The sequence below is a fragment of the Asterias rubens genome, chromosome 4 (assembly GCF_902459465.1).
Source record: "Asterias rubens chromosome 4, eAstRub1.3, whole genome shotgun sequence".
Lineage (NCBI taxonomy): Eukaryota > Metazoa > Echinodermata > Asteroidea > Forcipulatida > Asteriidae > Asterias > Asterias rubens.
In genome coordinates, this window is record NC_047065.1 from 17392828 (window position 1) to 17410745 (window position 17918).

A 17918-nucleotide genomic window follows, 5' to 3' on the forward strand; every position below is an offset into this window, starting at 1 on the left:
ACTATTTTTTCTTTTTTTTCTGTGATGGAATTTGTCCGATTCTATACGGAATTTGTGAATCTTGCCACTCCCCCAAATAATTCCACAGTTGCCACACCTTGACGAAGAAAGTGGGTCGGTTGAATGGGGAAATTTGCATGACTTGCGTAATAGATCATGTGATGTAAACGTGGCGGAGTGCCAAGATCTCTAAATTTGTCGTTGGGGAAATTATTTTTGGATCAGACGTGACATTTACATTCATGAAAATGCTTGACAAGTTTAGGATATCTCCTGACATATTTAAACCTTAAAAATGTATTTCTACTCAAATTCACTTTTGTGTAACTATTTTGGATTTCTAAACTTAATTTGATACTTTATAATGAGAAGTAAACAACCCCTTCGATATAAAAATAGAATCTTCTTATGCATATTCATGTCTATAATTTCCGTCTCGTGATTGGTCGAGAGCTTTTGCCTGTCAATCATTGATAAAAGGAGCAATGCGATTGGCGTGTAATGACGTCATGTATGTTGACAACTGGCCCAAGAACGTGCGGTCGCAGCTGATATGTGGCCAAAGAGGTGAAAATACGTCGATGAACTTGTTCTGATGAGCTCACAGAATTTTGCAAAACGTCAACAACAATGGCGGAAATAATTGTACCAGGGCCTTTAAATTTAATCGAGAATCCCTCGGTTTCTAGTCAAGAAATAGGCGATTGTTCAGAACCACCGCTGAAGAAATCGAAGATCGACGTGGCTGAAGAACAAGGGGAAGATTTGGAGCAGAGGCTGAACGAAATCCTGTGCTGCTCGGTCTGTCTGGACTTGCCCGTAAATTTAGTTTATCAGGTGAGGTTCCGAAAAGGGCTCGGGTTTTGTTTTGTTCTGACCAAAGGTTAGCATATGGCGACCTTGTTCATGTTTTTCTATTTCTAGTGAGACTACGCTGCGCAGTTTTGTGCTTGTATGGATCGATTGCTTTCGGTGTGTTGTGGATTTTACTTCAATATTGCAGAGGTTTTTTGTCAGTGTACAAATAGTATCTGGCTGGAAGGGAAGATGGAATGTCCATTCAAAATTTATCTCAATGTCCTTCAATGTACTTTGGCATCAAGCCAGCCTGTTTGTGTGTCCTTGTTTAGATGGTTGGCTACTTGCCCACTTCTCTGTATCTATGCAAGCAAGAGGATTGTGGGATTGTATAATATCAATGTTGATGTTGAGGTAGTCACAATCATTAATTTATACTTTCTTATTTCTATTAAGGTCCACACGCCTAGTTCTCTTTGTCAAAACACTAACTATGAGTTTACCTTCATGCCTACAGATTTCGATGCAATAGACCTTTTAGCAAATGACTGTTGAATGAGGTGCATGCTGGCGCTTACTGTTGAATGAGGTCTAGCTAGTAAATCAAACTTGATCGCTAGCAATACCAGCATGGCACCTCATTCCAGCCAAATGCGCGTGTCCCAAGTATTTGCAACCTGTGCAATAATTTGTAAGCTTAATTAAAGGCCAAGTCACACTCCAGTGATAACAATAACAACAAAGGGAACGCTTTCTATTGGTTAAATTGCTCCGTACAAAATATGCTCGGACGCTTATTCAACCAATCGATGCGTGCATTTTGAATGTTGTCATTTTTGTTCTCATTATCAAGGCCTGTGTGACCGGGCCTTTAATCAGGCCATCCCAGGGGTGGTGGATGAGATTTAAGTGGGGTCCAGCAAAACCTACAATGTAGGTTAGGGGAGTGACGTCCACTAGTCAGTGTGCAAAATTGTTAAAATCTTAGGTTGGCCAAAAGTGAAAAACAGTTCAAATTAATGTTAAAACTGTATCCTCCTTTCGTTTGATCTTTTCACATTTTCATTCTGGTCTTTCAAAAACAAAATTCTGGTCAATTAGTAAACATTCTGAGCTACAAGCCCTACAGCTGATTTCACGTAACGCTAGGATTAATTCTATCTCGAGATAGGATGGGTTCAATGCGTCCTAACGTCTATGGTTACGGAACTTAACTCCTCCCAAGTCCTAAAGATTACTCCTACACTGTAAAGCCCGGTTCATACTTAATGCGATCATGCGATTGCAAAGCGAATGTTGACGTCACAAATTCGCAACGAATAATTTGCAGCAGTTTGATTCTGCCCGACTCACTTGCGAATATTGCTGCGAAAGGAGGGTTGTGACGTCAAATTCACGTCAAATTCGCTTCGCATTCGCATGAAGTATGAACCGGGCTGAAGTTGGGAACACTGAGTATAATCATGGAGGTCAATGCATGGAGTCTTTGCCCCCCCCCCCCCAATTCATTCCCTGCAATAGAAACAATTCCTGTTTCATTATTTTAAAACGAAACACAGCTCAAATTTTAGTGCGCTAGATCATCTACATACGTACTCCATGGTTAGTTGGACCCCACCCACGTGGTTGGACCTATTCTACCTCCACCAAGATGGACTCTTTAAGTTCACATTCTTTGTGCAAATTCCTTGAATTGTTTTGATGAATGGGTGCACACCCTCCCCAGGTATACAGTAGCCTAGGTATTTGAGGTATGCACAGGGAAACTATTGAAATCTCCATCTGGATTCATTGTGCACAACACCTTGGACAGGGGTTTGGCCATAAAAAACAGTGGGTTGAGAAAAAGGAGAATTGTTAACATTTTGGTGCTCCTTTAATATGTACTGAAAAAGGGGGTGTAGGCCTACCTATCATGGAGGTAGAAATTACCATTTCAAGCAAGGGGCTTTGTTGATACTGCTTTTTAGGGCTTGAACTGTGGGGTTAAATTTCTATCAGATTTCAGGGCTTTTCATCTTATGTATTGTAGCTTAAAATATTTCCCAGACCAGTTTGCACGATCGGAATCTTTAATGAGAAAGAATTGTCTTCAAACGTCAAATAATTGTTTTATTTATTTGAATTTTATAACTATAAGCATTAAAACTAGGTTTAATTATAAATGTCAAGTGGGTATTATATGGGCGTATATTTGGATCTTCATACAGAATTGAACCTTACATTAGATGTTCACCAGACTCAAACATCAACATTTGAAAATCATTTGTTTTTGTTCCAAGATATTACAGTCTCAGTGAGGTAATTCCATTTAAAGGGAAGGTACACGTTTGGTAATAACTCAAAACAAATATTATCTAGAAAACTAGAAAACTGACTTGGTAACAAGCATTGGAGTAATGTAGTTTTTGAGACAGAGGTAATTTCTCATTAAAATAATCAAAGACTTTTAGCTACATGTAGAAGTCTTTTATTCCTATCTGAAAGCACACAAATTCATCAAACAAGGGTGTTTTTTCTTTCACCATGTTCTCACAACTTTGATGACCGATTGATCCCAAATGTTCACAGGCTTGTTATTTTAGGCATATGAGGGGATACACTGAGTGAGAAGACTGGTCTTTGACAATTACCAAACCATGTACCTTCCCTTTAATAAAGATGACTGCTGGACTTGTCCGATCCTTATTTTACTGGCCCAATACTAAAATCACTGGACTCTGGGCCTATCCTGCAACTGTGTTGAATTCAAGCTCTGACTGTATGTTGCATCTTTTAAGAAAATGTTAATTTCTTACTACCAATAAAATCAGTAGGATTCAAACCCCACTGAATGTTCACTCTACAGGCTTTTAATTGTTGTTCATGGATTTTTGGTTGTACACATGTTCTGACGCTCCTTTGTACCGACACATGCTAACATTATCCTATAGATAACCCTAGAGTTAAGATCATGTAGTAGGGGTTCTCGAAACATACGCTTTTCAGAACAGTGTCCGAACATTGCAGTCACCAACATCATGTAAGGAAATGTTAAGTTACGTGCTTCGACACCTCTTTTTCCAGAACTATGTATTTGTTAATGCTAGTCATAACCATAACCCTACATAGCATTTGAGATCAGGGGTTATCAAAACATCAGGTTTTCAGACTAAAGGGTGTGGGAACATCAGTCGCAGGCCTGATACTTCACGGAGGCAACGGAGGCGATTGCCCTTTGCCATTGCCTTGGTGCCCTTGAAATGCTCTAGTAGAAATTTAAAATTTCCTCATAGGGTGCCCTTTGCCAAAGAGAAATTGCCTCGGTGCCCTTGCCCTTTCAAAAACGAAGCATACAGCCCTGAGTCAGTCAAGTCAGTCAGTTAAATGTAAAAAGGATCTAGGATCTATGCCTGTACATTTTACATGAATGCCTAATCCACAGTTTGTCGTAGCGGTTGACTATGAGAGTTTATGCCTGCGTTTTGAAGCATGCTGGCATCAATTGTTATGTTCTGAACAAAGCTCAAAATTGTGTCCGTCTGTCAAACTGCTATTGCTGCGCTCAAATATAACGATGGAACTAAACATGTGGGGTGTCGTGGCCGAGCGGTTAAGAGCACCGAATTCAAGCTCTGCTGATTCTGTTCAGCAGTGTGTGGGTTCGAATCCCGGTCGTGACACTTGTGTCCCTGAGCAAGACACTTAACCATTATTGCTTCTCTCGACCCAGGGGTAAATGGGGACCTGTGAGGGCAGAGATGGTTCTTGTGATTGATTTAGCCGAGTAGCGCATTTGTTGCACGAGGCTGTATACTCCCCAGGGAGCTGAGATGGTTTAAGGAGTGAATTAAGGCCCAGTGACCAGGGGTAATAATTTGAAGCGCTTTGAGACACCCATTCGGGAGTGAAAAAGCGCTATATAAACTCAAATATTATTAAACAAATGTAACCCATACTTTTCTATGCATTGCAGGATTTTCAATATGTATTACCATATAGGCATACTTGGTGTGCTATGCAAACCCACCGATGTCAGTTTAACCATTGCTCAAACATGGTTTAAATGTCGGCCCTATACTGAAATAAAAATTAATAATTGATGATCCTCAAATGTCTTGAACCTTAAATGTCTGAGTGCGTCTTGGAGGCTCAGATAAAAATGTGGAATCGTGAGCAGACATGGACAGTAGTATTGTGTGATTCCATGATGTGTACATGTGGGTATGTGCTAAATTTTATGCCTAGCCAACGACCTAAATTTGGCCATGAAAATTATGCGTATTGAGCGTATGATAGCACCCTCTTTTTTACAATCCCTTAAAGACAGTGGACACTATTGATAATTGTCGTTTCTCACAATGTTTTATACCATCAACCTGAGCCTATTACTCGTCACCAAGAAAGGTTTCTATATTAATAATTATATTGATTATTTTACCAATAGTGTCCACTGCATGCCTTTAGGCATTTTATTCCAAATTATATTGAAACCAACCTTTATAACAGCAATATTCCATACGGTTTATCGCGAATAGCAAAATATCAAGAGAGGGCGCTGTTGAACCCACACAAAGGTATAGGCGTTGCGTGCGCGAGTCGTAGAAACTACATAGAAACCGCCCCATATTCCTTCCCACAATGCATTGCGTTTCTGAATCGCGATAAACCTTATGACTTATTTTCCAAAATACAAATTTGCCAAATATCTTTGTCAAGACATTAAGGACTCTTTCTGACTGTAGGCCTATACCAAATTCCATTAAGGACTCTTTCTGACTGTAGGCCTAGGGGGGCCTATACCAAATTCCATTAAGGAACCTGACTGTAGGCCTATACCAAATTCCATGCCCATGTCATCAAAGGTATAATCCCACCACTGACCCCAAATATATTCAGCCTTTTATTAGTATTTTGATCCGGTGCGAAGCTATTTAGGGGTCCCATATAATGCAGTGTGACCATGACTGACTATGCTACATCACGACCTGAATTATTGATAGTGTCCATCCATATGAAGGTTACGAATCTGTAATACGCTTAAAGGGGAACATCCGTCATTGTTGTGGAGGGAAGAGTTAATTTATTTCCATACTCTGGTTTTCGATCACACCACATTTAAGTTACAACAAACCTGTGAAAATGTCATCATATTCGATCGTCACTTAGGGGCCTCATACAGGTCTATAAAAGAATTTTGCAAGAGTAAGCATGAACCAGCTTGCGTAAATTCACATGGATTTGTAAATTGGATTTGCCAATAGACTGTATTGAATAACCTCTTTATTGCTATGAAAGTCGCCATCTTCTAGTGCAAACCATGCGCGTCTAAACGCTCTAACAAGTGAAGCGTGCGGCGTTCCTGGTTTGATTTCTACGGCATGCACGCACACACGCAAGTGCTCACAGGTGCATGTTTTAGGGCAGATTGAGCGGTGACGTCATACTCAATAGGGTCTATTGTGAAGTTACTCAAAGGGAATGGTAAAGTCGATTGAATAGACGTTGCACATGATATCATATCAGTATAGGGCATCCTCCTGTATAGGTAGAAAAGTGGCTGTTCATTGGCCCAACCTGTGCGTTGCGCATACAAATCTGTGCGTTTTGATTGTTTCGTCATCGTTTTACCTCAAAGATGGCGGCTGGATGACGTCAATGTTATAAGGTCCATACCATGCAAGCTATGTCCAAATTTGTCCAAACACTTATTTAGTTTACATATTCAATCTCACCGATAGTGTACTGTGCTTTTAAGGTAAATTTTGGCAGGTGTCCAATCTATAGATTAATTTCTGTACTTTGATGCTGGTTAAAGCTTTCCACACCTTTGATATGGTCACTTGGTATTATAATTAGCATATGACGAATAGAGTGGGTGTGTTTATCAAGGTCATGGATATATGTTCAGGGTTTGACAGTGAAAATTATGCATGCAGAGGCAAACGTGATGCAGTGAGAAAATCCAGGGTTAGCTTGTAAAACCAATATGGAACGAGTACCTATAGGTGTCATAATTCATACGTAGTCCCACTTTCCATTGCAGGAAATGCTGTATGTTACAGGGCCTGACCGTCACTGGTTGACAAATAATGTATATATACAATGAGCCACTGTTATTTTTAGTTCAGGAAAAATTGGCTATTTGTTTTAGTAATGACCCTGAACAAATGAGTATTTTAAAATTGCATTATTAAAAAAAGCGGTATTAAATACATTGACCCTTCCCCCAATGGTTGGGAAATAATGGTATACAATGGTGGCAATGTATTCATTGTCAGGTCTTCATACTTGTGGTGTACATATTACACTGATCTCTGGTACTGGAACATGTATGATGATTAATGAGTCTCCAATAGGGCCTATCAGCATCTAGAGATTCTGTTGAATATTTGTTGATGAAATTGAGGTCTGATGTGACACAGTGAAGCATTACTCCTTGGTGAAGGGGTACATCTGCAAATTGCAAATCTTTTATTGGATCATAGGGCATCAAAGCTATGAATCACGAAGGGCAAAATTGATTTAGTTGTAGCCTTTGTTTTTATGCAGCCCTGTACAACTATTATTTTACAGTAGACATCTTTATCATTACTTTAATAGGTGGAGAGGAGAAAAGAATGAACTACCCTGGCTGTACTCCGGCTGTTGTAGAAAGTCAGAGAGGTAGAGTGTGACCAACCATTTTAAATGTCAACTATCCAAGCCAATAATTATTTTCCCCCTGTTATGCAGTGCGTCAATGGACATTTGATGTGCGCAGGGTGCTTCACACACGTCCTTGCAGATGCCCGGCTCAAAGATGAACAGTCGACATGCCCCAACTGTCGTTGTGAAATCGGGAAGACGTTGTGCAGCCGGAACCTCGCCGTGGAGAAGACAGTGAGTGAGCTGCCGTCGCTGTGCGAGCACTGCTCCTGCAAACTACCCCGGAACGTTTTGGAGCACCACCAGCGCTCTGACTGTCCGCAAAGGTACGACCTTGCCCTGCTCCAACGCGCTGCGGTAACTCACCAATACCGTATGCATGCCAGCAGTGTCGGGTGTAGGGATTCTAGGCTTAATAGTAACGTCTACTATTACCCCCTCTTGTCAGTCCCTCAATAGGCTAGGTAGGGTTTCACTGTAGGGCGTAGTTGATTAGGCCTAACTGACGTAAATGTGCCATTCTTGCTCACCCAACTTTGCTTGACCTCCACACAGGCGTTTAAAGCTTTGAGCTTGTTGCTGTTTTGAAGGAGAAATAAAGCCAGTGGTACGGTGAGTATAATCTTAACAGGACTGGTAAGTCTTTTCCCAGCCTGCCCTCGGTCCTTGGAAAGTAGTTTTGCAGTCGACCAACACACTAAGTGGCCCATAAAACTTCCTCTTTCAACATTTTTTTTTCATAAAGCAATTTTTTTAAAAGTTATACCATAAAACAAAAAAATGTTTACAGATTTTCTGAGCGCTGATAATTCATTGAATTTTTGAAACAATTTTCCTGAATTTACAGTCTCTTTTTGAGCTGACGAATTCTGATCGTCCTGCGGACATGAACTTCGTATAAATGGCTTATGGTGCCTGCCCCTTTTCCTCTTGATCCTACACATCCCTAAGATCTCACTGTTGTTAACGAAAGGCAGGTTGCTTCACTGAGCATATGGTGATCAGTTAACCCTGTGACCCCGTTTGACATTGGGAAATCTTAATGATTTTTTCCTGTCGGTGCTACATCCCACAGACAAAAACAAGCCTTTAAAGTATACATCACGTCAAAACAGTCCTTTGGACAGAGACTTCAGACTAATAAAACCTTGACATAGGCCTACTGGCGGCAAAATATGTCCCAGTTTTTATATAATTCAATATTTTGAATCAACAAAATCAGCATCAGCAAGTTCTCATTTACATTTTTTGTAAAACACAATACATTAATACAAAAAAATGTTTGACAAATATTTCAAAACTAAATGCCATGGTTTAGAGACATGATCCTTCAGGGATGATAAAAAAAAAAAAAAAAAACATTTGGATTCACAGAAATTCGTTCAAGGAGACATTAAAATGCTACCATTAACAATACTTTAAAAGCAAATTCTCTTTGTCAGTTTTAATGGAAAAATCTTAATTGAAAGAGCAAAAGTTTTGTGATTTGTGTTTCATAAAAAAAAAATTGCCTTAACTTTATGAACAAATTTGAAATTGACTTTGATATGTACCAAACTCTCAATCAAGTGCGAAGGTTAAGTTGTAAGAAATTTGAGTCTATTGACCTCTTGAACGATTCGGAATGCACCTCTGTACATCTTCACGTCCACCATTTCTGCCAATAATGGACAAAATTTGCAAACTTCCATAATAGGACATAAATGCCATGCTGGCAACAGACAATCTCAATCATACAAATATTTGGTTTAATGTCTTTGATTATGAATTAGCATACTGCAGGGGCCAATTTCATAGAGCTGCTTAAGCAAAAAAATTGCTTAGGCACGAAAATATATACATTGCTTTTGACTGGTATTTACATAGCTGTTGTTACTTAGCATAACAATTGAGTGGAGTCGTGGCCTGTAATCTGGTTTTACTAGGCAAGGATGTTTTTGCTAAGGCAAATACTTTTGCTTTAGCAGCTCTATGAAATTGGGCCCAGAGGTCGTTCATAGGGTCAGTATGGTCCAAGGAATTAAAAGCAAAAAAATTATACAATTTGCAATTTTCTGAAATAGACCTTCCAAGTTTCATAACTTTGGGTCCCATACACACTGCTTTTAACTTTTGAAGGAAACAAATCACTGCAGTAGAGGTCTCTACGTTCAAATTCGGCTTGATACAATTGTACAGGCTGTTATCAAGAATTTATTTTCTTTTGTTGGTTGGATTTTCCTTTCCTGGTTAGATTTTTCCTTCCTCAGTCTGACCAGGAAGTGAAATTGACGATTCAGATTCAAAACAAACGAAGGGAATCAGAAAACTTTCAAATTGATTACTAAACAAAGCCAAATTTATGGTTGGTTATTTGGTGTCTTCCAAAAGGTTTACCTCGGTCTGACTAGAAAGTGAAATAGACCGTATTGAATATGACGTCTCGCGGCTAAAATATCTGACCTACAAGATGGTGTGTGTGTGTGCGTTTGTGCTTGCATGTGCCGTAGAAATCAAACTGGGAATGTTGCGTGCTGCGTGCTTCGATGATGTACGTGTTTGGACGCGCATATGGTTTGCCCTACAAGATGGCGACTTTTCATAGCAAAAAGGGGTTATTCAATACGGTCTATAGATCATTCGAATTTAAAATATTTTTTAAAATAAGGTTCAATTTCTTTTATAAATTGAGTACAAAACAAAACAATGTGAAATGTGGCTGATTATTTGGTGTCACCAAAAGGTGACATCTGCAACTATTTGTACAATTGAGTGATACAATTGAATCAATGGAATCACAATAGATACAATCAATGACAGGATATGAAAGTTTAGTCTATCTAAGGTTCAAACCCATTTTTGAATGAACCCAATAATAGCCAATTTCTCAACCAAAATACTTTGTAGTGAGAACTTTTTTGTCCAAATGTTTTGGAAGTAACCTGCCTGAAACTACCTACAGGAGATTTGTTGTTGATTTTTCTTCAGTAAAATGTGAAGCAAAGTCTGAGTTGGCCATAAGCTGGTGACTTCAGACCTGACATAAAAGAGTGCAGAAGGTGGCAAGATTGGAGCTCTATCTAATTAATGAAACATGAAATACACATAGGCGCCATTTCAGCAAGCACATTAGTGGGCGTATCCTTGATGGCAATTGGTCATCGTCTGTGCTGATCTGTTGTTGCATCAAAAGAGTTGCCTGCTGATATGGCGTCAAGTGAACATACGCATTTCATCTCAATTAACCCATCCTGCAATTTCTGCGCTCTGTAAATTGTGGTTGAAACTCCCCAAAAATAAATTGTGACTTTTCTGTCATGTGTAAAAATTCTATATATTTTTTTTTTTTAACGTAATTTTCTTTTCAAGTCTGGGCGCCGTTACATGCAGTTTCTTAAAAAAATTCTTATACAACCTAAAAATAGAGAATTATAGAAAAAAGGGAAAATGTTGAATTTGTACCAAATATTATTATCTCAACCCCAAAACAGTTTAAAAGTAAAAAAAAAAAAATGGTTTGAAGTCACAAAATTAAAGTGTCATTTTCTTCTGAGATTTTGGCATGTCATTTAAAAAGAAACGTTTTATCCTCCAGAATGAAGATTTTGAAATTTTATTCAAAATAAGACAATTTTCTTCTTCTGAAAAACATAAATTTGCTTATATATTCATCAACAACAAAGAAAACCTCAAAGAAAATTCTCCCCCACCAATCCCTCGCACCATGAGCCATAGCAGGACAATTTTAAGCCATTGAAAAAAATGCTAACATAAAAATTTCGTCTCTGCATAATTATTATAATCTACATTCTATGTTAAGTCAGGGTCCCAGGAGTGTGTTCCAGACTGTTCAATGCTTTACCAATTGACCATGGACAGACTGGTGACTAGCATGCTGTGCCCCGATGTGAATCAGTGTTCTAAATAAAAAACCATAAGGATATTTTGAACCGGAGGAAAACATGTTTTCTTTCAATATCTTTGATTAATCTAAAAAAAAAAGAAGAAGAAGTGATTTATATCAATGGATGGCAGAAAATTGACAAAATAGATTTATAAGGAAATTGTGTTTGGACCAAACAGATTTTTTGAAGCTGAACATTTTTAACAATTAAAATTGTTACTTGAGAATGACATTTAAATTTAAGTTCTTTCAAAATTCAAATTCAAGATTCAGTTCTGAATAGCAATTTGGCATAAAGCCTAATTTGAATTTAAATGTACACATTAAAAATCCTAGAGAAGTTTTAAAACCCTGACCAGCAAAAAAGGTACACATATTTTATAAAAATATAAAGGAAAACTTTTGAAAACAATTCTTGTGACTGCGGGTCAATGCTCCAATGTTGAAACAGACAAATATTCAAAATAGGCAAATTACCTATTCTTCTGTCAATTTCCAAAGTCAATTTCTGCCATTTTAAACCATACTGAAAAACATCAGTTCCAAATTCAGTTGTAAAACTGAAAACCTATAATGAAAAGAAATTAAAGTAAGTTTTAAGGTTTTCAACACATCAAAAAACCTTTTACAAAAAACAGATTTGTGCCTTTTGCAAAAGTCACAAAATATCATTAAAAAAAAAGAATCCCCCCTGACACATTTAGATGGTACAGCATGCTAGTCCCTTTATTGTAATAATGCGCATCATTTCCAACAACAGACACCAAGAGAAGCACCTCGTTCCATCAGAAGTTGCGGCCATTTTGGAGAATCTCCCAGCATTTCAAAAGACAGATTTGAAAGACAATGCGTTCCTACAGCAAAATACTTTTGAAAACCATCCGCGACATCGATTTATAAAAGACATCGATTTTTAAAAGACATCAATTTATAAAAGCACGTTTTATATGTTCAAGTTTGAAAAAAAAGTCCACTTAAACTTTGGTTGGTTTGCTGATGCCGTTAAAGGGGAATTTCCGTTGAATAAATTAAAGTAGTTTGGAAAGATAATGAGAAAATGACCAAGTCAAGTTGGGGGTTTTCAGTGCTGTTTATGTTGCCTTTTTCAACATGAAGTTTTCAAATTCAACTCATTCTTTAAATGCTTTAAAGGGTGTGCATGTTTGAAAACAGTGAAAATACTCTATTAATTTTTTTATTTTTTTATTTTCTATGACTCTGATGACCAATCACTGGTTTGTAATTTCATTTAATAAGTTTTTGTTTTTTTTACTCTTATAAGGAGCAAAAGACATACTTTCAAAATATATTCTTCTTTACACAAATCCATTTCTATGATGCCATTGTTGTCATGGCTACACAATGGTTTCTATGGCAATAGGCATTATGATTAAGAAAACTACCTGCATACCCACAGAACTTTACACATACAGCACTGAATATTTTGATTGGCGGAACAATAGAATCCTGCAATATTTATGCTGGCATCCCACAAAGGCATTTCAACCAGGTTTAGGCAGGCTTTGAGATATTGCATATTTTAAGAACTGTGTATTAATTTAAATGGTAAAATAATTTTTCAATTTCTGATGGTTTTTTTTCCGTGTACGATATTTCTTCTCTTTTATTTCAATAATCAAGTTTAATTGCTGTTTGGATCGTTGCAACTTTGAACATCACTTCACAAAATAAAAATACAAACTTGGGGCTTATCTTGAGTTTCTTTAAAAATTAAAACAAGTTCTGATTGATTTTCTTGAATGATAAATTTTTTATTGTTTCTGATTCAATCGACGACGTTAATCCTACAGAGGAAAAACATTTTTTTTTCAAAAAGGTTCAAAAAGGTAAAAATGACTTTAAAAAACCCAACTTGCTGTGTTATTTGCATTAGTTACTTAAAAAACATACCATTTCATGCAACAGCAGTTCAGTATTAAAGCAAAAATTATTCTCAATGTTCATACCTAAGAAGTTGGTTAATAAAATTTGGGTTTTATGGAACAAACAAATGAACAAACAAACAAATGAACAATTTATAGAGGGATAAAAAGGATTCAGTATGAGCCCAAAGTTCCAAAACACACCTCAAAAGAATTAAACACAATTGAAACTCGATGGAGTATGCGATTGATTTTGTTAACGCAGTTCTGTTGTTTCCGATTCCCCACACCATAAAAACCACCCCGACGATACTTTAGAACTGTCAAATGTGCGTACCACTCCATTGGCTGCCTGTGGCAGGGGGCCCACTGCGAGTCCAGTGATCACGAGAAGGAGTGTGAGTTCCCTCAAAAGAGCGGGGCGGAGGTTTTGGAGACGGTCAAGGAGCTTAGCCACGGCTTTAAAGAAGAGATCAGGGGCTACCTTAACATTGTCAACCTGTTGTCCTTTGAGAAGATTGCATTTACTGGTAGGTGTATAAGGGAAAGTTGGGTGATTGTTTTTGTTGTATCAACTTTTTTCCTCACCATAGGCACGTTACACCCATTTCATTTCAGAACATGAAATACTTGGCGTCTGAAACAGTTAGGAGCGACTGGACGCACTAGAAGGCGTTAGATCGACTGTTGCAGTGGTTGAGAACGACTCTGGAGCGCCTTGTTTCAGACGTCGATCTTGTCATGAGCCGAACCTAATGTAAATGTTATTTTAAGTTCGCCTGTATGAAACAAAAAATTTATTTGGGTCAATTTAGAGCCGCTCCCAATATATTTGGTTTGGCACGACTGTGGAGTGCCTGTCTGAAACGGGTGTTAAGTCCTCCGCACTCATACCCCTCTTCCTTGCCTTTGGCAACTTTTAGTCGGCTGCATTTATATCCCCTCTTCCTTACCTTAGCAACTCAGTCAACTGCACTCGTACCCCTCTGTGTTAAGCAGCGTGTCATGGCTGAACTGCCTTTACTGCATTTGACTCAAGTTGTGATGTTTGTATCATCGAAGTGGGTTCAGTTTCTGGTCATGACACTTGTGTCCTTGAGCAAGGCACTGTGTCATAATTGCCTTCTTAACCCAGCAGTCGAGTTTCACAAAGCGCTAGGATCAATCCTATCTCGAGTTGGGACGATTGTTCTAACTTATGATGGGTCCAATGGGTCCTTACGTCTACGGAACTTAACTCGTCTTAAGTCCTTAGATTAATCCTAAGTTAGGAAGAGTTTTGTGAAATCGACGGCAGGTGTAGAAGTTGCAACCTGAGAGTGCTGGGGACGGTGTTGTGTTGGATAAACTCCTTAGTGCAAATTTTAGCGTGGGGTCGCATGCTTCAGAAAGTTCGAGGAACGGTCTCAAGGTAAATGTTGTAAGCGCCTTTTAGCTACTAGGATGGATATGTCTGCTCTATGAGAACCAATGATTATTATTATTATTATTACTATTTCAGATTTGCAGCTACGTCCGTATCGTACTGATGATTTCATCACCAAGCTGTACTACGAGACGAGTCGCTTTACGTCCCTCAATCAGCAGTGGGTGCTCAAAGCGCGCATCAACGACAGCGAGCGCAACCCGCTGCACTCGACCAATCGTCATCTGACGTACCAGATGATTCTCAAGAGTAGAGTCAACAATCCCGTGACCTTCCACTTCATGATCTTGAGCGGACCGTTCACTGATATCAAGGTCAAGCCGGAGGTCTATCGCTTTGAGTTCAGCGGGGACAGGTCGGAGAGCCCGCTTCAGCTCATGCCATTGGTCAATCCTGCCGATGGGAATAAACTATTGGCTGCAAAGACTATCAATGTCAGGCTTATAATGTTCCAGGTGCAGAAGTAAACAAAAAATATCAAAAAACTAAAATGGGTGACCGTATTTTTAACAAATTTAAATTTTTGTTTTTCAAACAGAGACCTTTAAAAATTCAGGTACTTCAAGCTTTAAGTAAGTGAGAGTTTTGTTTTTGTTTTTTGAGTGAATCAAATTTTGTTCTTTATGCGATTGTGAGGAAGTTATTACCCTAAACGATAGCAAGATTGACATAATGGTTGGGCGGTTGAGACCTTATTTCAGCAATGGTAACATTAGGGGTGCTGTTTAATTCTTAACTGTAACTATAGCTGCGAATATTTGAGATGAGGTTTTTATCAATTTATTGTACAGATAACAGAAAGAAACTGCAATGCAATTGATGCCTTCTGCGTCAAGTGTAAATTGTTTAGTGAGGTGATACAGCCAAAATGCCTTCCATTGCAGCACCTTAAAATGCCAAGAATGGTCTTGATTTGCTTTGAGCAGGTTCCAGTGTGCACCATGGTTAATAAAGGGTTACTATTTTGACGCGAACCCAGGCTGGTCTACAATAGACCGATCCAGTAGGCTCCGCCCACGACGCACGTGTGAGCAAGAACACTTGGGGCTCTCCAATGCCTTTCTGCACAACTCTGCCGCGCGTGCCATAATACGCGAACGCATGTCGGACCTAAGTGTCGGACCTTCGTCGCGTTGTGATTGGTCAATACGCAATGGGGTGGAGCTTAATGGATTGGTCTATTGGTGGACTACTGTGGTCCCATTTAGAACCAGCCTCGAGCCCATGATTTCTTTGGTGGTCCCAATCCTGTTCCATTCTAACATGTGTGAAGCCCAATATTTTTAAAATCCAAAACAACACATATTTTGTGGTTGCTTTGGAGCAAATCTGCATTTTGAAAACATGAATAATCTGCTTTATACTAACCCTGCCGTCGATTTCACAAAGAGTTAGGACTCGTCTTATCACGAGTTAGGATTATTCTTAAGGTCTCGTGCTATAGTGCAGGGTTGGGACTCGTTCAAAGTCATAAGATTAATCCTAAGTTAGGAAGAGTTTTGTGAAATCGACGGCTGATTATCCTTAAATTGAACATATCTTCCAAATAGAGGTGTTAATTCACTGGATTGTTGCTGTTAATTGACTCTGTGTTTACAAATCTCAATTGTTTTGTTGCAGGGTTAGTTGGGTATATTGTTAGGCTAAAAATAAATGATTGAATGAATTTTTTCACTGATCCTCATTTGTGTTTTTCCCAACATGGTTTATGACCGTTTTTTTTTTTTAAAGATACATGCGCTATGCTAGCCTGCAGTATTTATTACAGTACATAGTCAACCCTCTTACTTTCTGAACATTCAATACAGATGTGCAACTTTCTAATGGCAAAAAGAAAGAGGAAATGGAGAATCTTAACTTTTGTACAGTGTTGTTTAGTTTTCTATGGCACTGTTTTGAAAAGAAAAAGATGAAATATGCTAAAAGTTGCATACCTGTCAATATTGTCTAATTAGTGATTTTGAATGAAAGATACACTATGCCAACCTGCAACATAAACATGTGAATGCATCTAAACATGAAAACAAGTTCTGTCAAATTTTGTTCACCCTTCGCACAACCTATAGAACGGATCAAAATGGTTGGTCAACTCGTTGGACAAATTTGAAAGTTGGAGGCTTCAATAGCTAGTGTAAAGTGAAGCTTGCCAGGAATTTTTTACCCTACTCCAGCTTAAATAATTTACTAATGATTTATGTATAGTTTGGGAATTAACCATTTGTATGTCTTGTAATTAAAACCCAAATTTTAACTATTCAAATATATCTGAAATGATAACTAAAGAATGTAATTAAAAATTACTTATCTGATATTCTAAAAAATGTAATATAGATTAACGTTGTCATCTTATGGGGACATTTTATTGGTAAAATAGTTAGAAATCAACAAAATTGGACAAATATATAGTTTTGTCATAGTTTAAAGGCAGTGTCCTAGTTTAAAGGCAGTGTCCATCAAATACAACACAATTCTTCCCTGAAAATTGTTCTTCTGAATTCCCTTCATTGACTCAAAGATACCTCATTTAGATTACCCGGAAACCCTTTCATTACAATCTGGATATCAGTGGTATCCAGTAAGGTTATTGGTTTCCATCTAAATGGGATACTTTTGTACCCTAATCAGTACCATCTAAACTCAGTGAGAATATTAATAGGAAGCTTGAGGGGTTCCTTCGGTCATTGTAAAATGTTAACAAGTGTCGAGACTCTATAGGTACAGAGATGATGAGAAACGACATAAGAAACAAAAAATCTCAGCCGAAATAATAAAAATTAGAGAGAAAAACAAAAACAATTGTTAGAAAACTATACAATATTGGGATACTCGAAATATTTAATATGAGTAACCAATTTTGTGCACCTTTCTCTGGATCACATCTGTAATGCTGATGTAGGGATAGGTCTACCTGCCCTAACTTCTATGGAAAATACATTTATTCAACCTTTTCAGTAAGGTAATTACAGCCAATGGAATCCCACAAGTTTACGTGAGTGACCGTGGAACTGCCCCAAATAGTCAAATTTTGAGGTTGATTAGTTGTTAAGACATTTTGAGTCGGTGCTGTGCTCATGTTGATCCCCTATAGTTATTCCAGACCCATGGACACTGCCTTTATTTTTTCATTAGATGGCTAATATTTATTTATATATTTATTTACATGTATTTATTAATATGAATTTTTATTGACTTAAATTTTTGGTATTATTAAAAATGCTTTTATTCAAGTATTTTTTACAGTAAACCTATTTGTCATTAACTTTTTAACAGAAAGTATTAACTTCTCAAAGGCCAGGTATAT

The 17918-nt window shown here is 38.0% G+C and overlaps 1 protein-coding gene across 1 annotated transcript; it reads left to right on the forward strand.

The window, feature by feature from the left end:
- Positions 1 to 545: 545 nt before the first annotated feature.
- LOC117288818 (cysteine and histidine-rich protein 1-B-like) lies at positions 546 to 16344 on the forward strand. The gene is made up of 4 exons (XM_033769669.1): positions 546 to 837; positions 7513 to 7751; positions 13510 to 13721; positions 14693 to 16344. Exons 1-4 carry the CDS (start codon positions 631 to 633, stop codon positions 15082 to 15084), a joined length of 1050 nt encoding a protein of 349 aa, XP_033625560.1. The 5' UTR covers positions 546 to 630; the 3' UTR covers positions 15085 to 16344.
- Positions 16345 to 17918: the final 1574 nt, after the last annotated feature.